Source organism: Myotis nattereri (genome assembly GCF_964212035.1).
Source record: "Myotis nattereri genome assembly, chromosome: 3".
NCBI classification, from domain to species: Eukaryota; Metazoa; Chordata; class Mammalia; order Chiroptera; family Vespertilionidae; genus Myotis; species Myotis nattereri.
In genome coordinates, this window is record NC_138077.1 from 189,707,878 (window position 1) to 189,731,038 (window position 23,161).

Here is a 23,161-nt window from a genome sequence, read left to right on the forward strand (position 1 = left end):
ACTCCGAGGAGGGGAAAATCACTTCTTTATTTTCTCACTCATCCACATTAACACTATTAACAATTTTATTGAGCACTTACTCTGTGCCAAATTTGATACCAAGTACCTTACAAACAACAACCCTACAAGGAAATTCTATAATTATTCCCATTTCATATACACTCGACTCTTGTTATTGATGGTAGTTATGTCCTAATAAAGCTACCACTATGAACAGTGAATTAGCAAATATTGAACCAATGCTCCTAGGAGAAGTACAAGGTTAGATTCCTACCAGGTCATAACATTTTCATCAAGTGATTGATCAGTACATCACCTAGTTTTATGTGTTTCTCTGTTTAAAGACACCTAATTTAAAAATTAATGTTGACTGGTTAACATTGAACTCACAGCCAATAGCACTATAACTTACACCTGAGTGAAGTTCATATAACACACATGTGTCCTTTGGAAGGCACATCACAACCTTCTTGTGCTTAGCAATATTCAATAGCACTTCAGCATGACATCAGGGCCATTTAAACAGCAAATTCACCAACAAAAAGCCCCCAAATGCAAAACACGTGACACTAAAAAGACCACATTATATTACATTATAATAGCTGAAATGAGAAGGCAGGGTGTTCTCCTGTTCAACCTCAGCTGAGAACATGCAAGTTGGACAACTCACATTTTTTGCAGCTGTACACATGTCCATGAATAACCTCAAAAGTACCATGAATATTGGTTTGGGGTTACAGATAAATTTTAATGAGTAGGTAATTCACAATATGTAAACTGTGAATGATGAAGATTGATCGTATAAGGAAATTGAGGTTCAGGTGAAGTCACACCATCAGGGTCAGGCAGGGATTCAGATCTATCATGGCCAAGGTCCAAAGCCCCGACATTTAACTCTTGTTATTCTGCACTCACTCATTCAGTCATTCAGGAAATGTTCACCAACAAATTCATATGTGCAGGACACTGGGGACATAGATTAATGTGACCTGGTTCCAGCTCTTCCCGAGACAAAAGAGAAAGCCATGTGGACAATCAGTGCAGGAAGAGAAATGGCTAGATCACCAGGGGATGTAAGAGGTTCCAACCCTGGGTTTATCTCCTTTCTTGTAGCAGACAGAAACATCAATGGCTCTGCTAGGCCTTGTACTGAGTTCTTGTGGAACTTTGGGCTTGCTCCTTTCCCTCTACATCTTAGCCCTCTCTTCCTTTCCCTCGTATCCCACCTGTACAGGCCCCCGTTCCCCCTTCCCCGCCTCCACCTTGTCTCTTTTCCCTCAGGAGACAGCTGGGAGACTGAGAGGCCCTCCACACCACACTCAAAGTCCCTACACCTTCTTCCCTTCCAGCTTCCATTCTTGCCATCCTCAGTCTTAGAAACCAACCCAGCCCCCATCCACTTCTAGCCACTATACCTATAAACCCACCTGCCCTTGGCCATCTTCTTACTCAAGTCCCAGACCAAGGCCTCTTTCCCTGCTCTTTCTGGAAGCCAGTCCTTCCTGCCTTTTTCAAGATTCCATCAATGTAGACAGTCTGTTTGATGGGGGCTAAGACGTAGACTCTGGCACCAGACTGGGCTGAATACTGGCTCAGCCACTTATAAGCTATGTGATCATGGCAAGAACGTAACCTTTCTGTGCCTCTGTTCCCCCATATTTAAAAAGGAGATAATGCCAACACCGGTTTGGCTCAGTGGATAGAGCATCGGCCTGCGGATTGAAAGGTCCCAGGTTCGATTCCGGTCAAGGGCATGTACCTGGGTTGCGGGCACATCTCCAGTGGGGGATGTGCGGGAGGCAGCTGATCGATGTTTCTCTCTCATCGATGTTTCTGACTCTCTATCTCTGTCCCTTCCTCTCTGTAAAAAATCAATAAAATATATTTTTTTAAAAAAAAAAAAAAAGGAGATAAGAGCCCTGGCTGGTTTTGCTCAGTGGATAGAGTGTCGGACCTCAGACTGAAGAGTCCCGATTTGATTCAGGTCAAGGCCGCGTACCTCTAGGCTCAATGTGTCTCTCTCACAGTGATGTTTCTGTCTCTCCCCCTCCCTTCCACTTTCTCTGGAAATCAATGGAAAAATATCCTCAGGTGAGGATTAAAAATAAAAAGGAGAGAAGAGAATCTATCTTATAGGATTGTTGTGAAGGAAAAATGATTTACCATATAGTTATTGCATTTAAAACATGATCCGTAAAAATATTGTGTTGTCAGTTTCCCCTCTCTTGTCTCTTCAGCTGCCTCCTCCCATTACAAAAATACAACAAAATTTAAAATCCACTTTGTCCATGCTATACCCACTCTGGCTGGGACTTTCTGCACTTGGACCTTTTTACACTAAGGTTGCTTATGTCCCAGATTGGGGAGAAAATCTCTTCTTAAAGACATAACAATTCTGTAATACCGACTAGACATTAAAACCAAGTCTGAGAAATGCCCCCTAGGGTCACACAGCTAATAAGCAACAGAACCAGGATTTGAGCACCTGGTCTGAGTGACTCAAAAGCCAGGACTGCCCAGCACCTCCGTCAGGAACGTTGGAATAGGAAGTGGGAAGGCAGCCTCCATGGTGGGCATTGCAGGGCCTTACAGCTGGCAGTGATGCTTTCTTGAGACCATGGTGCCACCTGCTGGCAGAAAGGGAAGGGGTGTACACAGAGTGCTAAGGGAAGAAGGGGAAAAGGGAAGTTTGGGGGGAAAAGGGTGGAGAGGGAGAAGAGTGAGGAGGAGAGATGAAGGGAGGAAGAAGATGGGGAATTTGATCTTTTTGCGAAAGGAAAAGGACTAGGAGCTTTTTATTATTCAAAGGAGGGAGCAGAAGCTGCCAAACCTTGGTCACTGCCTTGAAAGTGCATGCGTGTGTGTGTGTGTGTGTGTGTATATGTGTGTGTACTCGTGAGCATCAGTAGGTGTTTTTGTTTGTGTGTGAATATATAGATGGCAACTTGGGTAGATGTGTATGCCTGTGAGCACAGCATGTAGGGTGTATGAATGTATCTGCGGATACAGGGTAAGAAACATATGTGCACTGTGTTGGTGGGGGGGGGGGGCACTCAGAAGTTCTGGGGCCCTGCCCATCCCCAGATTTCTCTCCCTTCTCAGATCAGGCGGGGTACTGCCTGTGCTTGGTATTGGCAGGTGGAGTCCCACTGCTCTTGTGGCTGTGGGAACGGATCTCCAGGCAGCAGGGGGCAGCAGGGGCAAGAGAAGGCCTAAGGGCTGGGGTGGAGCAGGCAGGCAGGCGGGCAGAGGAAGCCTTTAAAACACCTGCCCCGCCTGCAGGTGAGCAGTGGCGTGTGAGAGCCAGCTCCCTGTCTGCCCACTCAGTGGCAGTTCCCTGGAGCTGTCTGTCCCCGCTGGAGCCTCAGCAGATCCTTCTTTCAGAAGTCACTACCAAGAGTCCTGAACAGGTGGGTGATGGCATAGGGTAGAGATTGTCTTATGAAGGAAACTCAATCTGAAAGCAGGTTCGGGGAGCTGGAGGGACCCTGGGGAGGGCCCTGGAGGAGTCTACTCTTGGTTTGGGGAGGGGTCACGGATATCTAGGTGCCAGGGAAGGGCATGGAGTGACCTACAGTGTGGACATTGGGCTTGGGTGCCGGGGGATGAGCCTGGAGTGTTAGGATCTAGGTGTCAGGTGCTGGTTGAGGGTCTGGGCAGTACAGAGAGGTAGGAGTGTCAGGATGGGAATTGGGAAAAGTCCTGAGGTGTCAGAATCCAGATGCAGGGGAAGCTTGGTAACATATGGGTTCTGGAGTCTGGAGTCTGATTTGTCAGGGTTCAATGTCAGGGCCAGGGCCAGCCTGGGGGTTGCAGGGGGAGGTTCTAACTCATACATGTCTGCCTCCCAGGAGCCACCATGCAGTGCTACAGCTTCATTAAGACCATGATGATCTTATTCAATTTTCTCATCTTTGTAAGTATGGGTGTTGTGAGCTCTTTGGGGCTTCCTACCGGAGTGGGTCACAACCTGAGCAGAGCTCAAGCTGGGGAATTGGAGCCACTGTGCCCAGAGTCTCCTGCCAGTGTCCCCTTATGATCCAGAGGTCTCCCCAAATGCTGAGTTCACTCCGCAGCATGGATGACACATGAGTTGGAGTAGAGAAACTTGGGGATCCCCTCCCTTCCAGGAAGCTTTAGACCAGACTTAGGGCAGGGCAGGTTAATGGGAACAATTCTCCCTTTTTCATAGCATTGAGGCCCAGAGGGGGGAAGGGGTTTGCCCTAAGTCACCTCCCGTGGGAGGAAATTTGGTGGCCTCTGTATGATGGGGAGCTGAGAGAAGAGAAGACCCAGACCTCACAGCAGAAGGTCTGCCTCAAGCAGCCCTATTCATTAAACACATGTTTATAGTCTCAGATTCAGTGCTGAATGCTGGGAAACAGGTGAGCAAGCTCTTTCTCTGCCCTGGAGGACCTCAGGTCCAGCAGGCCAGGTAGGCAGACAGTTACAGCGTAGTATTTCTGGCATTAACACAGGGGCTAAGGGAGACCATAGGAGGGGGATGAACTCCACCTGGTCAGAAAAGACTTCCTGGAGGAAGTAGCTGAGGCCGGGGATTTGCCCTGTGTGAGGGAACTGTAAAGCTTGCAGAAAGGCCCAGAGGCAGTAAAATCAGACATTGCTCAGAAAACCAGGAACAGATTATGTGGGGCATGTTTGAGGAAGCTGAGCAATGAGGCATAAACCCCGGAGATGGTGGTGGAGATGGGAAGAGATGTACAAAGTAGACAAAGGAGAAAGCCTCAGATGGTGGCTGAGGGATGCAAGAGGAGGCAAGGGAGACAGAGGTCTTGGAGATGATGCCCATGTTTGTGGCGTGAGCAACCGGGGGGTATATCACAGGCAGCTCAGAGTTACAGCTCAGGTGGGAACTGGACATGGACATGTGAAAGTCATACGCCTGTAGGTGGCCATGGAAGCCACACAGTGGGTGAGAGCACTCAGGGAGAGTGAACTCCAAGAAGCCCAGCTTATAAGGAATAAGCGAAGAAATGGCCACCAGGAAGCAGATGGAGAAAGAGAAAGGGAGGAAAGCAAGGAGAGCGAGAGAGAGAGGCCAAGGCGGATGTTGTATCAAGCGCCTCCCAGATTTAGCACAGGGTGTCACCGGAGACCTGGGAGCCACAGAGGGTGGGCTAGAGTGAGTAAAAGGCGAGGAAGTGGAGACACGGAGTGTAGATGAATTTGGAGGAATTGGTCTGGGGTAAGGAAAACACTCTGATTCCAGTGCGGGGCTGTGTCTCAGGCTCCCTTTGGCTTTGGAGAACCAGCCGTTATTCATGTATGTAGAGAAGACAACAGGATCCCATCAATTTGGACAGTAAAGACTCTGGCCGGAGGGGGTTAAAGGCAAATCCGGTTTGGTTTCTGGCCTCTGTTGCCCAGGCACTGCCAGGCTGGGCAGGGCAGGGCAGGCCTCAGACTCCTTGAAATTTGACCCTGCAGGCTGAAAGTCCAGCTTTTTGTCCTTGGGCAAACATGCCTGGAATGCAGCCATGGTCTGCCACTTCACTCCTGGTTCTAGCCTCAGCTCCTAAAGCTGGAAAGTGGGGACTAGGCACCAAGGTTGTGTCAGGATGATTCATCCCCTGAAGCTCTGGATCCGAAAGGCTTTGCTGTAAGAGCTTTGGGAACTGGGCAGTGCCCTCCTCCCCATTCCGGGCCTCAGGATTCCCTCTGAGGGTTGGAGCTGAGCTAGGGAGCCTCCAAGCGCTCTGACTGTACTCCCCCTCAGGCTCTACCGGGAGAGGTCTAGGCTGGATAAAGGGCAGGCCTGGAGTTAACCTTGGAAGGGAGCCAAATGGGGCCCCAGGGTAGGTGTCCCTTCTCACCACCTTCCTCTCCAAGGTTGGGAGTAGGTGTAAACCTCAACCCCGCCTTCGTTACCAGGGTTACTGTTGAGCCTGCTCAATGCTACCACCCCCCTGTTTCCACCTATCAGAGGACATAGGTGTTCCAGACGCCCATAGCCTGGGGAGGAAATAGGGTGGGGTAGGTGCTCACCTGCTTGTTTTCACTCCTAGCTATGTGTCAGGACCCTGGCATCGGTGAGGGAAAGTCTGGGCACCCCCATGTAACCCCCCACCCCACCACAGGGATATTTTAGGAACCTCTGATCCCATTTATATCTGCCTAGGTGTGCAGCCTGGTGCGGCTGTGGGTATCCCAGCTCCCATCCTTCTGGCTTTACAGGATATTTTCCCTCCCTACTGGATGAGTTTTTAGACTTCTTAGCCAATAAAGGGGGAAATTTCTCATCTCCCATTTTCCTGACTCAATTGTGTGGTAGGGAACTGCTTGCCAGCACTGTTTCAAGGTCTGCTTCTCTGTCTCCAGCTGTGTGGTGTGGCCCTGTTGGCAGTGGGGATCTGGGTGTCAGTCGATGGGCCATCCTTCCTGAAGATCTTCGGGCCGCTGTCGTCCAGTGCCATGCAGTTTGTCAACGTGGGCTACTTCCTCATCGCAGCTGGCGCTGTGCTCTTTGCTCTTGGTTTCCTGGGCTGCTACGGTGCTCACACTGAGAACAAGTGTGCCCTCATGATGGTGTGTCAAACCCAGTTCCACAGGCCCATCACCAAGGCTTGGGGTCCCCTCACCTTTGACACCAGGCCCTGGAGATCCCCAAACCCTCTTCTGGACTCCAAGGGCCTCAGCGAAGGGGCCCCTGCCCCCTTTTTATGGGGGGGTGGGTTAGGGCAAGGAATTCACGAGGGACTGTCTCTCCCTAAAACTCAGACCCTTGTTTCCTATTCAGTTCTTCTTCATCCTCCTCATCATCTTCATTGCTGAGGTTGCAGCTGCTGTGGTCGCCTTGGTGTATACCTCAGTGGTGAGGATTGAGGATGGGGCAAGGGAGTAAGATTGGGCAAAGCCCTGGAAGTGGGTTGTGGCCTGTGAATGGCCACCCTGCCTATCAGGCCCCAAACACTGTCCTGCTCTACCCAGGCTGAGCACTACCTGACATTGCTGGCAGTGCAAACCATCAAGAAGGACTATGGCTCCCAGAAAGACTTCACACAAGTGTGGAACAGCACCATGGAAGGGGTAAGGTGGGCTGGGGAGGCTTTGGAGTGGGGAGAAAGAGGCAAGGCCCCAATGACACCCTCCCCTCCTTGTCTCCAGCTCAAGTGCTGTGGCTTCAACAACTACACGGATTTTGAGGAGTCTCCCTACGTCACAGATAACAAGGTCTTTCCCCCATACTGTTGCTTTGATGATGTCAATGGCACGGAACCCTGCACCAAGAAGAGAGCCGAGGACAAACCTGTACAGGTGTGGGCTGGCATGGAAGTTTGGGGCTGTTTTAATGGCCTCAGAGTGCTGAAGGGAGGCGGGGGTGGGGGGGGGTGGGGGGGCAGGAGCTGACTATAGATGCCCTTTTCCCTTCTCCAAGGGTTGCTTCAAGCAGCTTCTGAGTGACATCCGAACCAATGCCATCACTGTGGGTGGTGTGGCAGCCGGAATTGGAGGCTTGGAGGTAAGGGGGTGAGACGGTTGGAGCCGGATATCCCCACTGGAACAGGGGTGCTTGTCCCATCTCTGAGGCCTCTCTAGTGGACACAGACTTCTAAGTTTCATGTAAGGAGTTTGGGGGGCAGGAGGCTAAAGCTCAAGGACCATGATCATGTCTCCTCACCTCTCCCTATTCCTTCCCCACCAGCTGGCTGCCATGATTGTGTCCATGTACCTGTACTGCAATTTGAAATAAGTCTGCCTCTGCCTCCGCCACTGCTCCTGCCACACAGGAACTGGGAAGAGCACCCTGGCACTGCCAAAAGGCCGTGATCAGGGTGGCGACAGGATCTAACAGTGTCATTTGGGCCAGAGTGGGGCCACATAGGGACCACCCCTTCAGGCTGTGCCTGACTTTGCCTTCCATTGGTGGGGGTGGGGCCCACCTGTTCCAGAGCCAGTTCTAGGGTAGCCAGTTCTCCTGCCCATTCCTCCAGTCTGTCTCTCAAACCCTTGCTACCCCTTCAGGACAACAGGAGCTCTTGGTGACCCCAGTACTCCACTGGGGAATAAGGCACCCTATATCCTGAGCACATGCAAAATAAGCAGTAACCGGGCGGATGTGTAGAAGGCATTTCAGAATTCATAAACTAATTAAATTGTTTCCACTGGGACTCTTTTCATGCGTATCATTGGGGAGTGGGACCCATCTTGCCTGAACTGGCCTCAGATTCCTGTGGGGCTAGAGACACAGAAGGCCCCTGGAAAGGTAGCAGAAGAGGAGTGGAGGTGGGTGGCTATTTTTTCTCTCCGTGTGAACTCCAGGCCTGGGAGGGAGCATGACAGGGATGGCCGAGAGGGCACTGAGGGAGGCGGTGGGGGCTGGGTCAGCCTGCCTTCCTATAATGTGGGAGGACTTTGGACTGAAACTACTCATTCCTGAGTAGGGGCACTGGACCAGAAAGCTATGAAAATAACAAGCCTGTGCCCAAGTGGGGGCAGGGGAGATGAAAAATATTGCCAGGGCAATGGGAGGGAGTCACTCCTTAGACTCTGAGAAGCCCTCTGGAAGCCCCATTGGAGGATCCAAGCTGCCTACCCCTCCCACTCAGGTAAACCCCCACACCGCTCCCTGCTTTGGGGACTTCAGAAAGAACGTGTTCTTGGTCTTGGCCTGCCTGGTGCTCTTCAGATCTGATCTCCATTTTGTCTTAACCACCCCCATCCTCAAGAAACTGGGCCTAGAAACGCATGTGACTAGTTTCAGGCCCACGCTATCTGATATGGTGACAGATTTACCAGAAGGCCAGAATGTCCCCCACACAGATCTGATTGCTGCTGAACCAGGAGGCAGCTATGGCTGGAGAACATGGTGTCTGCTACCAAGCAAAGCCCAGCCTGGCTAACCAGTCCTCCCCTTGTTTCCCTTTGACCCCTGGACCCCTCTTCCCAGATTTTCCTAAGGGAGCCAGGAACTACCACCTGTTGCTGGGCCCAGAGAGGAAGGGACCTGGCCAGAGCCATACAGTGCCTGAGAGCTAGTTTGAGGCCAAAATTAGGAGCCTGCTGGGGGGTGGGCAATGAGCCCCCTTCCCCACTTTACTATGCCTTGCATACACAACTCCTGAGATGGGTCAAAGCTTTCTTGATGGTGGGTACTACCAGCAACATCAGGAAGTGCTCAGCCTGGGTGGGGCAGGCCAGTGTTTAGGGCCTGACAAGGAAGGTTGCTGATCTGTTTGCCCAGGGTGGGCCTCCGCCTCATAGTGAGCTAATTGCTCCTCAATCTGGCTGTTATGGCACCTCAAACACTATCTCTAGCTACAGCAAACACTGAAATCAGCAGGGTGGCAAGAAACGTCCTAGCCACACACTACCCGTGCCATCGCCGATTTGAGCTCCAGGCACCTGTGGGAGAAGCAGGGGGGCAGAGAGCTGGCGAAAGGGCGGGCGTTCCTGCTTTCCTGGCCAAGGCTCTACAGGTGCTCACCAGGCTCGCCTCACACGGGCTCTGCAGGCAGACTGTTGTTCTAGAAGTGTTCTGTACTCTCCTGACCCTAAGTCCTTCACAGCTCCCTTAAATGTCATACTTTCCCTGCTTGGGGTATCTCATCCATTCCCTATAGACAATCCCATTCATTTTCTGGTACCTTTATGACTTAGATCTTCTTAACCTCTCTGGATCACTGACTGGGTGAGAATCTGATAAAAACAATGGCTTTTCTTCAGAAAAAAATGCCCAGCTATGAAATCTGCATACAGTGCACTAATGGCCACAGAAATCCTTGTTCCTATGTCTCCATCTGCAGCCCAGTCCTAGCCTCCTGAATGATGCCCAACCCGGGTCTGTCCCACCCACTTTCTTCCCGCCCATGCCTCACTACACTCACCTGTGCTCCCATTGCCTTCCCACATCTAAGTATCCCTTTTTGGTTTTTTTGCTCCATATCTGGGGACAAGTGCCTGGCCCTGACAAGCTAGGCAGGAAACAGGTTGGCGGTTAAACAGTGGGAAAGGGGTGTGGGGTGGCTACTCCAAGCTCAGCCCCAACAGGTCAGGCCCTAGGGTGGAGCCTAGGAAAAAACCTTGAAGTTTGAGACTTGGGCATCCCCTGGTGGCCAAATGGCCCCAAATGTAATATAAACCCTATATGGAGGGCAGTAAGGAAAACTCACCATCCATCATGAGCATTCTCTCTCTCTCATACACACACACACACACACACACACACACACAATCACGAGACACATCCATAGAGGTTTTCTCCTTTTTTAATCAATGACCACCTTATCCAGCTTTGGAAACCTGGACAAAGATGCGGCCGAGAAGAGGCCTGGTTCAGGGTGAGGGTCTCTGAGTGCGTCTGCATCAGTGGGCGGGCCCCTGCCGGGCCTGTCCAGGAGTTGGGAACAGCAGTTTCCTGAGTAAGAGCCAGCCACACCCTCAGGGCAGCACCCCAGTCCATAAAAGAATCAAGTTCCTTCAGGCTTCACCCTGTTTCCAAGGCCCTCAGGACAGTAAATAAATAGGTTAAATTCTGAGCCAGGCCTGGAGGAGGGAGTATTCAAAGGGGAGGATCAGCTGCTCAGGGATTCCAGCAACTATCCTGCCCTTTCCCAACAAGGAAGTAAATAAATAGACCTCCAACTCAGAAATAGGGGCATTGGAACAGGGGAACCCTCCCCTTGAAGTTAGTAATTAAGTCTCATGTTAAAAACAAACCAGCCCCAACCCCTGCCAGTGTCTACAAAATCCTACATGATGGGGTGAAGGGCTAGCCTGCCTGGGGGTACACAGTACCCAGCCCTGCAGGGTCCCGGAGGAGGTCTCATGTCTGTTCTGCAGCTCCTGGGGCTCCCTCCTCCTTTGGGGGCGGCTCCAGGAAAATTGGGGTGATGGATGGTGGCTTCTTCACCCTGGGAAGGTAATAGGAAAGAGGTCATTCGCTCGGTCCCATCCAGCCCGTCTCCCATTTCCAAGGGCAGAAAAGAGTCACTCACGAATAGGGGGAGGCTGGGACCCCCACCACCAGAAAGTGGTTCTTCTTCCGAAACAACCTCCACAGGCCCCGATGGTTGCCACGCACATCCAGGTCCCAGATATGGAGGCACTGTGGGGGGGAGTAGGGAGAGGCATGGGTCAGAGAGCTGCGGGGAGGGGCCTCTGAGGACCCAAGGCCCAGCCCCCCTCCCTCCTCAGCAGCCTCTTCAAACTGCAAGAGATGGCATCTTTTTTTTCCTTTTTACCATCTCTCAAATTAATTTTTTTCTTAAAGTACTTCTAATAAGAGGTAGCAGCTGTTAAAATACAAATCTGGACAAGGAGGTTGAAAGGTGGGTCTGGAAGCGTAATGAAAAGGTTCGAAGGTAAAAGGCGCCCTGTATCTTGGGGAAGGGGCATTTCTAGGGCAGGTGTGGCAGAGGGGCACCTTGGCAAGCTGAGTCCAGGTGGTGAAGTCATCATCTTTCTCCATTCGGATAAAGGCCACGTAGGTATGGCCCTCTGTGTCTGGCAGGAAAGAGTCTTCACAAGGGTTCTTGCTATGGTCCAACACCTCGGCTTCACTGCAGTGGGGGAGGGGAGTGAGACAGGCCCTCACTCATGAGTGTATCACACGAGGCCCCTTGCTTAGTTGTTGCCGTCTTGAAATTCTTATTTTGAACAAGGAGCCCTGTTTTTCATTGTGCAGCGGGCCCCACAAATTATGAGGCCTGGACCCTAGTATCTGACTCCTCCTCACTCCCTGCCACGCACCCCTAATGCCCTAGGCCATACCCAAGCAGCCGGTGAACTTCCACTTCATAAGCTTCCTTCTTCAGACTAAAAGAGAGGGAGAAATGGTTCAAGGGAGAGGGTAGCCCCAAGATCCCAGGAGCAGGGCTGAGGTTCACATGGGAACTGGGGGACAGCAGGCTGGGATAAACATACAGGCCCCAGGGTTGGAAGGGACTGTCAAATAATGGTCATCAAGACTCCCAGATATCCTACCCTTTGCCCTGTCCCCAGCCCCTACCTGTCCACGTTCCTGAGCTGGACACCTGGAACTGTGTTGAACTTGTGCTTCTTGAAGTAGGCCTCCTGAGTGGGTGTGAAGGTGCAAATCAGAGCCTTCCATTGTCTGGCCCACACCTGCCCACTGACCCACTACATAACCACAGGCCCACAAATTAAGTCCTGGACCTGTAAAGGTCCCTCTAATTTCCTTGTCTTCCTGTCCTCTTTGCAATATCCTTGGCGGGCTCTTATTGCCTTTAATTTAGGCTTAAGCATTGCCAGAGAGCTCCTTTCCACACCAGCAGCTCATGCCACTGACCCCTGAGCTAGTAGCTGTCCACAGTGGTTCTCCCTGGACCAGCTGTTCTTGATCCACGGAAGCCAGGAAGTAGTGGGCAAAGGGGCTGGCTGGCCTGGGAGAGGAAACCCCTGTGACTAAGGTGCTGAGGTAAATGCCTGCTCCTCTTGGGGAAATGAGTGGAGGTCTTGTATTAGCTGGTCTTTCAGGGCCCTTCTGACTTCTAGGAGGTTTCAAGCTGGGAGCTGTCCATTCCTTCAGGCTAGACTGTTTCAAGGCCTCCCTTGCTATAACAGGAGTGGCACTTTTTTTAAAAAAAATATATTTTATTGATTTTTTACAGAGAGGAAGGGAGAGAGATAGAGAGTTAGAAACATCGATGAGAGAGAAACATCGATCAGCCGCCTCCTGCACATCTTCTACTGGGGATGTGCCTGCAACCAAGGTACATGCCCCTGACCGGAATCGAACCTGGGACCTTTCAGTCCACAGGCCAACGCTCTGTCCACTGAGCCAAACCGGTTTTGGCAGGAGTGGCACTTTGAACACAGCCATATAGGGGGTGGAGACCTGGGGACCTCCCTGTTCAGGCCGCAGAACTTCCAAGGACAGGAGAGGGCAGAGCTTGCAGGGCTGGATATGTGCTTGGCAGTAGAAATACTCTCCCCGCACCCAGCCTCATGCTAAGAATAGTAATAATAAAAATAATATGAGCTAACCCTTATATAATGCTTACAGTTCAAAGCATTTTGCATATAGCAACTCATTTACTAGTAAACCTCATAACCTAGCAACCCTACTAGGTAAACAGTATTTTAATTCTCATTTTAAAAATAAAAAAACTGAGGTAAAAGAGGATCAGTAGGCCCAGCAGTTTGGCTCAGTGGTTGAGCATCTACCCATGAACCAGGAGGTCATGGTTCAATTCTCAGTCAGGGCACATCCTGGGGTTGGAACAGGGGAACCCTCTGTTGCTGGCTTGATCCCTAGCAGGGGGCGTGCAGGAGGCAGCTGATCATGATTCTCATTGATGTTTCTCTTTCTCTCTCCCTCTTCCTTCTTCTTTCTGAAATCAATAAAAACTTTTTTTTTAAAGAGGATCGGTAGCCCTGGCTAGGTGACTCAGTTGGCTAGAGCACTGTCCCGTACACCAAACCGTTTTGGGTTTGATTCCTGGTCAGGGCACATACCTAGGTTGTGGGTTTGATCCCCAGTCGGGGCATGCAGGGAGGCAACCGATTGATGTTTCCCTCTTATATCAATGTTTCTCTCTCTTTTTATAAAAATCAATAAAAAACATATCCTCGGGTAAAGATTAAAAAAAAAAGAGGATCAGTAATTTCCCCACGGTTACGTGGCTAGTGAGAGGCAGACCTGGGGTTGCTCCAGAGTCCATGCTCTTTGTGCTACCTGCCATACTGTGCCCTCCTCTCCCCCCGTCCCCCACCCCGGCAACATCCCTCCCGCTCACATGGAAGTAGCCATTCATGTTGAGGCCCACGATGCCAAAGTGGTAGGAGCGGGAAACGTCCGGAATGATGCACTCTCGGCCTCGGCGCTGTTCAGGCATCCGCATCCACATGTCCCAGTCCCAGAGCTGGGGGCATGGAAGATTATGAAGGTCAAGAGATTTGGAGCTGGTAGAGGACCCCGGCTCACTTACCCTGCCCTGCCAGAACACCTTTTCTGGTGTGGGCCACTTGGGCTCAAGCTCCTCCTTATACAAAGACTTCCTCAGCACCCAGCCCAGCCCAGGCATGGTCTCCACGCGGTACAGCAATGCTGGGTCCTCGGCTGTGTGTTCATACCCCTGGGGATAGGCGACCACGGTGGGAGGTATTAGCTCGGGGACCCTACAAAATTCCCAGCCGACCCCTGGCCTCTCAGCCTACCTGGTCATTCCAGGCCGAGATACAGTACAGGCTGTCATCCTCCTCCAGCAGGTGGATGGACTGGCTCAGGAAGCTGAGAGAGGCAGGGTCAGGGGTTCAGGGAAGGACAAGGACACACCCAGTCATACAGTGACGCACAAAGGGCTGGAGATGGAACTCAAAAGCCATGCCCCCTTGCTCTTCCCCTTAAATCTCCATCTCATCTTCCATTTATCCTTTCAACTCTCTACTCCAGCCCAACACCTGCCACTCAACATTTGCTCAGACTTTTCCCCCACCTGAGCTTGCTTCCTCCAGAAAGCGCTCCAAGACACCTCACGGCCTTCTTCCTTGGAGACCCAGTCAAGCAAAGAGGCCCCATGAAGCTTATAGAGGTTGCAATGGAAGGGCATTCCCCTCACCTGAAAAAATCCACAGCAATGTCCAGGTCTTCTTCCAAAACCACAGCAAACTTGGCTTCCTGCAGCGGGAGGGGGACAACGTGATCCCAAGGGGACCGTTCCCATCTCATGTCTCCTCCACCCTCATCCCACTGCTCAGGCAGCACTCTCCCCTTTTTCCAGATGAGGAGGATGAAGAGTTTGCTACATAAGGCCAGACTTTATGCTCATGTTTCCCCTCCCGAGGCCCAAGAGTTTTGTTCTTACTACTCACCGGAAACAGGTTGAAAGTGGCAGTGAGGCTGGCCTTGTAGTGCTGGGTGGGGAACAGAAACCGGCATATGAGCTTTAGGGTGGACGGTGCTGCCCGGTGTCTGCCCCTTCCATCCCTGCCAAGGCAGTACCTGAGACACGCGGGCATTCTTGATGCTGATGGGAGTGTGCTGGATGCCCCTCAAACCAAACAGCGCCACAACGTCCATTGGCTCCTGGGGGGCATGGCCACTGGTCATCCAACGAGTCACCTCCCCCCTGCCCACCTCTGCAGGCCCTGGCATGCCAAGCCCCCACATTTCACAGTCCTTGCCTGGGCTATCTCCCTCGCCAGTTCTGTGATCACTGCTACTCAGCACTTGAAACACTGTGCTCTGCCCCACCCAAAGCCCCCAAACCCCACTCACCTCATAATAGCCATCAATGAACACGGTTATCATCTGGGGAGATACTCCCTGGGCTGAGAGCAGAGAGCGCAGCATCCTGGGGAGCCCAAGGATAAGTTAGGCCTCTTTGTCCCCCCAACGCAGGGCTCCCCTGTGTTTATAGCTGGGCCCACATTCCCCATGTTCACCCACATATGTAAATGGACCTAGAATCTGTTGTCTTCCTGCCCACCTCAAGAGTTCCTCCTACAGATAGATGAGCCTGGGGTTCCCACCCACTGAGCACCCTCCTATTGGTGCTGGATGCAGCCCACTGCCAGGCTCACCTGTACAGGTAATTGGGCCGGTTCCCTGCAATGACAGCCACAGGAACATTGAGGACCTTGTTGTCTGGGAGCTGAATGAGAAACAGCTTTTAACTCTTGCCTTATTCCCTCTTCAACCTGGATCCCTCCCAAGGGAAGAGTTCTTGAGGGGTGAGGGGGACTTCAGGGGAAAGGCAGAGAGCCTTCCCTGTCCTGGGCCCTCCACACACTCAGCCCAACTCTGACTCTGGGCCTTTGCTCACATGGCCTGCCCTCCCTCCCCAGGATGCCCCATCTTTCAGAGCTCAGTGTAAATCCTCAGCCCCTGGTTCCCTCCCAGGCTGAGGTAGAGAAAGCCCAACCTGGATCTGTCCTAGGGCCCCTTGCCAAGCTGGGAAGGAGTCCAAGCCTCACTGCCTAAGGCCCCACTCACTGGGTCAGGGCTGAACTCGATGGGTGTGGGGTCCTTGCAGCTGCACACACTCCCATAGCCCTCAACTTTGCTGCAGAAGCGCCGGCGGCGGCGGTTCAGCTCTGTGTCTGCCCAGTGGCACTCTGCCTCTGAGGGAGAGATGGGGTCAACAGGATGGGGGCATGAGGCCAGTGCAGTCTGAAGAGTTCCAGGCACCCCGTCAAGAGAATAAAGCCCCATGAAGAGGAGCCCAGAGCCCAGCCCCCACTAATCCCACCTTCAGCTGAGCTCAGCGGCACATCTGTCTTCAGCAGGACTGGGTCCCCCCAGGAGGAGAGGGCAGGTGACTTAGAATGCTTCTCCCCGAGGACAGGACCTGGCAAGGGGCAGGAACGAGGAATAATGGGGGCCCCAGACTCCAGTTTTGGAGCTTCTTCCCATCTCCCTGCCCACTTTCATCCAACTCACCACCACTGGCACCTACTTGCTTCCCTCCCCATCCCATCGGGGGTTCTGCTCCCCTAGGCCCTTAATACTACAGGGTGGGTGGACTATGGTGCCGGCACCTCCTTTTCGTCCCACGAAGGCCCAGGTGTCCCTCCAGCCCAGAGCAGGGCCGGCCTGGCTGCCTAAGCTCCTCAGTAGAGCCTTGGCTGTGTCCTTGAGATGGAAGGAGCCCTCGTCCTGGGAGACCAGAGAAGGCGGTCAGCCTGAACAGCACAGTTCCAGGAGACCTGGCCTCATGGAGCACCAACTAAGTGTCAAGCACCATGTCAGATCTTCTCCTCAAATTAGCTTGTTAAATTATCACGGCCACCCTCTGGGAATACTATCATTCCACAGGTAAGAAAACTGAAGGCTTAGGGAGAAAGCTGAGAATCATCCGAAGTCACCGGGCTAATAAATCCTTACCATAATCCCACACAGTATGCACCTCTGTCCCCTGCTCGTTCTCTGCCCTCTTCCCCACTCTTTTCTCCTCCCTTATTCTGCTCTAGCTCCCCTGGCATCCTTGCCATTCTTCAAGTATGCCAAGTACCTTCCCACTTCAGGGCCTTTACCCGTACCCTTCTTTCTATTCAGAATGCTCCTCCTCCAGATATTTACATGGCTCGCTCCACACTTCCTCCAGCATTCTGCTCACATGCCATTTCCTTACAGAGGCCTTCCCTTTCTAAAATACACCCCCCATCACTCTGTCTCCCTTTCTTCATTTTCTTCCTCATACAAGTTATCATTTCCTGACATTAAACATTTATTTGGCTGCTTTTTTAAAAAAATCTTGCTCTGCTGGAGCAAACTCCTTAAGGGCAGGGACTCTTCTTGCTTCCCATTGTAGCCCCATACCCACAGCAGTGCCTGGCACACGGTATGTGCTCAGTAACTACATGCTCAATTAGTAAAAATAACAAGGCCAGTACCGGGACCTGCGTTACCTTCCTCCAGAGTCTCTTCTCGGTGTGCCATGTAAGGGGCATAGAACACAGCGCCGTGGGCAGGGTTGGAGCTGGGTCTTAGGGGAGGGGGCCACGGGAGTCACTGACCTTGACGGTGCAGATGAGCACTCTGCCGGGTGCCACCATGTTGAGGAACAGAACCATGGCCTCATCCTCATGAGGTGAGTACGTGTCAAACACACGCTTTGCCATCACATGGCCCTGGCAAAGCACATACCACTGAGTATGTGTCGCCAGCAGGGAGGGCTCAGCTTTGGCCCTCCAGGTCCCCTACCCTTAGAACCTCACCGTGGCCTGGTTGAGGACGATGACGTGGATACCCCGGCCCTGCTCCCGGGCCTCATCCTCCAGTACCTACAAGGTGGCAGAGACAAAGTCCAACTCTTCACTCTGGCATTCCAGGTCTCTCTGTCTTATTGGCGCTTAAGAAAAACAACAACTGCATGAAATGAAACCTCTCTTCCTGCCTATCTACGCCTCTGACACAATTCTCTTCCAACCCAGCTTGAAGGCCACCTCTTCCAGGAAGCCCTCACAGCACCGCACCAAAAGAGCTCACCTCTCTCTACAACCTTCCCCTCCACAGCTTTCACGGCTCGTAGAGCACGTGACTGTCTCTGCCTCATGCTGGAGACATCACGCTCTATTCGATTAATCCCTCTGAGTAGGGCCAGATCTGATGACTTTCCGGTCCCAGTGCCTGGGACAAGGCTAAGGCTAATGAAGGGACCAGGAAGTAGTTATGACATAAGTAACAATGAACTAACTACCTACTAATACTAATAATGACTCCTGATAAAACCCCACTACATGTAACACACTTCATGTACTTTTCATTTAATTCTCACAAGTAGAAATCATGATTAGTCCCAGGTTACAGATGAGGAACTGAGGCCTCCAAAGCCACCCACGTAGAAACTGGCAGAGGTACGGTTCCTACTCGGGCAGTGGGTCCCAGGGCCAGTGGACCACACCCTGAATAGAAAGGAGTGTACACCAGACACCAGCCCACTCACCGTAGTGCCATCCACGGCCACATATACTTTGCTGCGGCTTGAATAGACCTCCACATCCAGGACCCTTCGGGGTCCGCTGCCTCTGCGCCGTGGGGGCTCCAATCGGCCCAGGGCCTCATCTGTGTGGACACCACAGGTCATGGAGGGAGTCTCATCCTCTGGGATCTGCCTGCTGTTTCAGCCGTGAGATCCCAGGGAACCCCGCCTGACACACACACCAATCCCACCCTCAGCCCCGCCCCACCATAGTCTTGCTCCGGCTCCGGGTCTTCATTGGCCTCACTGATTGCTCGTCGTGTGTCCAGGATCAACTTGATGTTGACAATGACAGTCACCAGTAGGAAAAGCACAGCCCCTGTCTGAGGGGAGAAGTGGGGATAACTAAAGATCTACTCCCTGCAGATCTTTTTTTAAAAAAATAAATAAATTATTATTTTTAAAAAATATATATCTTTATTGATTTCAGAGAGGAAGGGAGAGGGAATGAGCGATAGAAACATCAATGATGAGAGAGAATCATTGATTGGCTGCCTCCTGCACGTCCCCTACAGGGGATCAAGCCCGCAACCTGGGCATGTGCCCTTGCCCAGAATCGAACCTGAGGCCCTTCAGTCCGCAGGCCGATGCTCTATCCACTGAGCCAAACCAGCTAGGGCCTCCCTGCAGATCTCTGAGGGTCTTCCTGAAAGGAGGGCCCTGGCGGCAGGGATGGCACAGGGAGAACCTGGGGTCTTTCTCTCCTCTTGTTGGCCCAGGGTCAACTCTACTCTTCCAAGCAGGGTCCAGTGCCATGACCACCTTCCTCAGGGACACCCCGGACCTTCCCTTCTTCCCTACCCAGAGCTCCTGTAGTTTTCAATGTGAGGCTTTCATTTCCTCGGTTCCCTCCACAATTAGTTCCGAGAGATGGAGCCAGTCCCAGGGAACCAGCTGGGCATCCGAAGACCTGGGTCCTAGCCCTTAGGGCCTGACCGGTGTGGGCTCCTGGGCAAAGCCTTTCATCAGACTTCCCGCTTCTGTCGGAAGCCTAGAGGCTGTTCTGGGCCCACACCAGTACCTACAGGGACATGGCACAGAGAGGTTTCCCCACGAGGAACCTGCCCCCCCCCCCCGCCCCCTAGGGTGAGGGCGGCCAAGAAGGGCTCCAGTGCTCACAGCCCAGGCTGGGGAAGGCGGGGAGGAGCCCCGTGAGGTCTGGGACGTCTCTATACCTGACAGCACCTCCGCAGGGCCCGCTGGTTGGTCAGCTTATACTTCCAGGTGAGATACCAGCTCCTCTTCTTGCGCGCCCCAAAGGGCTTGGCGAGGGGGCTGGGCTTCCAGTCGTCCATGCCGGGGAGGAGGTCAGCGCCGTCCCGAGCCCATGCCTTGGCAAACCGGGGGGACCGGCCGGCGGATCACCGGGAGGAAGGGGCTCTTCCCGGAGTCCGAGGCCTCGGGGGGTGGGGGAGGGCCTCCCAGGAGCTCTGCCCCGCCGGCACCCATACCGTGCGACCCGGGAAAGTGGCTCAACTTTTCCGGGAAAAACCCTTCCGCGGGGTCAGGTCACCTGGAGACTCCCCGGGGACGGGGGACGGGGGGCTGCCCAGGGACCCGGAGGAACAGGGCGAACAATCGGCTTTCAGGGCTCATCGGCCGCCACCAGGACCAAGCCCCGGGCCTTCCCCGTCCTGGGGGGCGAGGGCGGCGGCTTCCCCGGCCCGTCCTCCACCCCCTGCCACCCTCGCCGCCTCCTCTCCGGTCCCGCTCTGCTCCTCGCGGGGCCGGGGCCGCCTGAGGCCTCGGGAGCCCCGCCCGGCCGCGCTCCCCGCCCGGGGGCACTCACGGTTCAGGGGCCCTGGGCCCCGCTCGGGGCCCTCTCGGGCCGGCACCGCTCCGCCCGGCCCGCCGCGGCCTCCGCCTCCTCCATGCCGCTCGCGGCCCCGCCCCGGCCGCCCGGCCCGCCTCCCCGCTTCCGCCGCCGCCGCCGCTGCGGGGTGAGAGGGCGGCGGGCGGCGCTTCGGGCGGCCGCGGCGGGCGGGGTGTAGCCCGCGAGGCCGGGAGTCCCCCCGCAGCTCCGCGGCCGGCGGGGTGGGTGCTGGGGGCGCTGCGTCCCCGCCTCCGGCACCGCCCATCCAGTGGGCGCGCTGGAGCCTGGGCCGGACCTCACGGCACCCCCGGGTCGGGCACCGCGGGCCTGGACCGGACCTCACGGCACCCCCGGGGCGGGCACCGCGAGCCTGGACCGGACCTCACGGCACCCCCGGGGCGGGCACCGCGGGCCTGGACCGGACCTCACGGCACCCCCGGGGCCGGCACCGCGGGCCTGGACTGGACCTCACGGCACCCCCGGGGCGGGCACCGCGGGCCTGGACTGGACCTCACGGCACCCCCGGGGCGGGGACCGGCCACCGTCCCCGGAGCCGGGGCGGGCTGCACCGGGTCTGCGGCATGCCGGCCTCGGAAGAATAAAGGGAATTAAATACCCGATACCTGATACCTGGCTCCGTCATCACCCAGACCTTGGGCAGGCCCCTTCCCGCCTGGGTCGAGGGTCCCTGTGGGGAGTGGGAATGCGCTTGCTTGGTGCTTACTCTGTGCCGGTCACTGTGCGGATCACTCGGCACAACTCACTGAGCTCCCCAGCAGCTCCAGCGGGGACGCCTGGGTAGGATTCTCGGGGAGGCGCTGCTCCTACCCCAGTCTTACCGCGGGAGAGAGTGAGGCCCGGCGTCACCCAGTTGGGAGAGCTAGGACTCCAATCCTAACTGCCTGGCTCCAGATTTCACTCTTTTTTTTTTTTTTTTTTTTAATCCTCACCCGAAGATATGTTCCCATTGATTTTTAGAGAGAGTGGAAAAGACAGAACGTGGATGTGAGAGAACCACATCGATTGGTTGCCTCCTGCACGAGCCGGGGATCAGGGCGGAGCCTGGAACAGAGATAGCAGCCCTTGTGCCCTGAGTGGAACCCGGACCCTGCTTGCTGCTTTATCCACTGAGCCAAACCGGCTAGGGCCGGACTTCACTCTTTATTTTTGTTTTTTTTAAAATATATTTTATTGATTTTTTTTACAGAGAGGAAGGGAGAGGGATAGAGAGTTAGAAACATCGATGAGAGAGAAACATCGATCAGCTGCCTCCTGCACACCCCCCACTGGGGATGTGCCCGCAACCAAGGTACATGCCCTTGACCGGACTGGAACCTGGGACCCTTCAGTCTGCAGGCTGACGCTCTATCCACTGAGCCACACCGGCTAGGGCCAGACTTCACTCTTCATCCCTGCACTGTACTGACAATAATGATAGTTACAGAGTTGTGAAGATTAAGTGAAATAATTTATATACACAGGACTTCGCTTACCACAATGAAACAACAAATCTATGTTTCTCTCTCTCTTCCTGTCTTTCTCTACTCTCCCTTATATCAACGACAACAAGAAAAAGAATCACTTGGAGGACTTGTAAAAACATAAATGGTTGATCCGCATTCTTAGAGTTTTTGATTCAGCAGGCCAGGGCCGAGCAGAATACTGCATTTCTAACAAGTTTCCAGGTGACAGTGATGCTTATCTTAGGTGAGTGGATAGCCATGGAAGAATTTTAGGCAGGGAAGCAACATAACCCAATTTAAGAGAATATTTACTGTTTGTAGATTAAAAGGAGACAGAGGAAGCCAGAAGACCAGTTAGTTATTTTTGAACTCTCCACCAGAGGAAGCCAGAAGACCGGTTAGTTATTTTTGAACTCTCCACATTCCATCTGCTTCCTAAATGGTGGGATGATATCCCCCAAAATGTTAACAGTTATCCATGAATCAAGAGATACTACAGAAAAATGTTACTTAAAATTACAAAGGTAGCCAGTATATAAACTCAGATTAAGGCTAAAAATATTTAGGGCCAATGGAAGAAGGGAACTACAAAGTGTGAGGTGAATCCATATTTATCATAATAGGAAGTCAGTAGACAATGTTTAAATTTAAGAACTAGTGGTATAGCCCTGCTGGCCTGGCTCAGTGGTTGAGTGTCTACCTATGAACTAGGACAGTGGTCGGCAAACTGTGGCCCCTTGAGTGTGGCTCTTCCACAAAATACCACGTGCGGGCGCGCACGTACAGTGCGATTGAAACTTCGTGGCCACACTGAAGGGGGCAAAGAGCTGCATGTGGCTCGCGAGCCGCGGAACATGTGGTTTGCCAACCACAGAACTAGGAGGTCACATTTCAATTGCCAGTCTGGGAACATGCCCGGGTTGTGGGCTCGGCGAGCCCCAGTGGGGGCCATGCAGGAGGCAGCCAATCAATGATTATCATCATTGATGTTTCTATCTCTCCCTCTCCCTTCCTCTCTGAAATCAATAAAGATATTTTTTTTAAAAGAAATAGTGGTATAGCCCTAGCTGGTCTGGCTCAGTGGATAGAGCATTGGCCCTTAAACTGAAGGGTCCTGGGTTCAATTCCAGTCAAGGGCATGTACCTCTCAGTTGCAGGCTCAATCCCCAGGGTTGGTTGGGGTGCGTGTGGGAAGCAACCAATTGATGTATCTCTCTCACGTGGATGTTTCACTCTCTGTCTCTCCTACTCCCTTCCACTCTGTCTCAAAATCAATGGAAAAATATCCTTGCGTGAGGATTAACAAAAAGAAAGAAAGAGAGGAAGGAAGGAAGAAATAGTGTTATAAACCCATTGTGGGGTTATAAATATAAATGCCAGGAAAAAATAGCTGAAAGTGATTGCCTCTTGGGATTGGGACTAGAGGTGGGAAAGGATAGGGCAGGTGTAACTAACTATCTTTTATCCTGTAACCATGGCCT

General features: G+C 53.1%; 2 protein-coding genes across 3 annotated transcripts; one reads left to right on the plus strand and one right to left on the minus strand.

The window, feature by feature from the left end:
* Positions 1–3,282: 3,282 nt before the first annotated feature.
* Positions 3,283–8,128, plus strand: TSPAN1 (tetraspanin 1). The gene is made up of 8 exons (XM_081085869.1): positions 3,283–3,410; positions 3,852–3,916; positions 6,340–6,546; positions 6,758–6,832; positions 6,949–7,047; positions 7,126–7,275; positions 7,397–7,480; positions 7,664–8,128. The coding sequence occupies exons 2-8, from the start codon at positions 3,860–3,862 to the stop codon at positions 7,709–7,711; spliced, it is 720 nt and encodes a 239-aa protein (XP_080941995.1). The 5' UTR covers positions 3,283–3,410; positions 3,852–3,859; the 3' UTR covers positions 7,712–8,128.
* A 2,082-nt stretch (positions 8,129–10,210) lies between these two features.
* POMGNT1 (protein O-linked mannose N-acetylglucosaminyltransferase 1 (beta 1,2-)) lies at positions 10,211–20,301 on the minus strand. Of its 2 annotated transcripts, XM_081085860.1 has the most exons (22): positions 20,194–20,301; positions 19,580–19,735; positions 18,613–18,727; positions 18,369–18,487; positions 17,641–17,706; positions 17,440–17,553; positions 16,462–16,579; positions 16,173–16,271; positions 15,917–16,044; positions 15,505–15,575; positions 15,200–15,275; positions 14,924–15,007; positions 14,794–14,835; positions 14,541–14,599; positions 14,140–14,212; positions 13,929–14,057; positions 13,719–13,844; positions 11,969–12,033; positions 11,731–11,775; positions 11,384–11,519; positions 10,956–11,065; positions 10,211–10,871 (listed from the first exon to the last, which is right to left on the minus strand). In XM_081085860.1, exons 2-22 carry the CDS (start codon positions 19,697–19,699, stop codon positions 10,784–10,786), a joined length of 1,983 nt encoding a protein of 660 aa, XP_080941986.1. In that variant the 5' UTR covers positions 19,700–19,735; positions 20,194–20,301; the 3' UTR covers positions 10,211–10,783. The 2 variants fall into 2 exon arrangements, with proteins under 2 accessions (XP_080941986.1, XP_080941987.1); XM_081085861.1 differs by lacking the exons at positions 10,211–10,871; positions 10,956–11,065; positions 11,384–11,519; positions 11,731–11,775; positions 11,969–12,033 and adding an exon at positions 12,560–12,930.
* Positions 20,302–23,161: the final 2,860 nt, after the last annotated feature.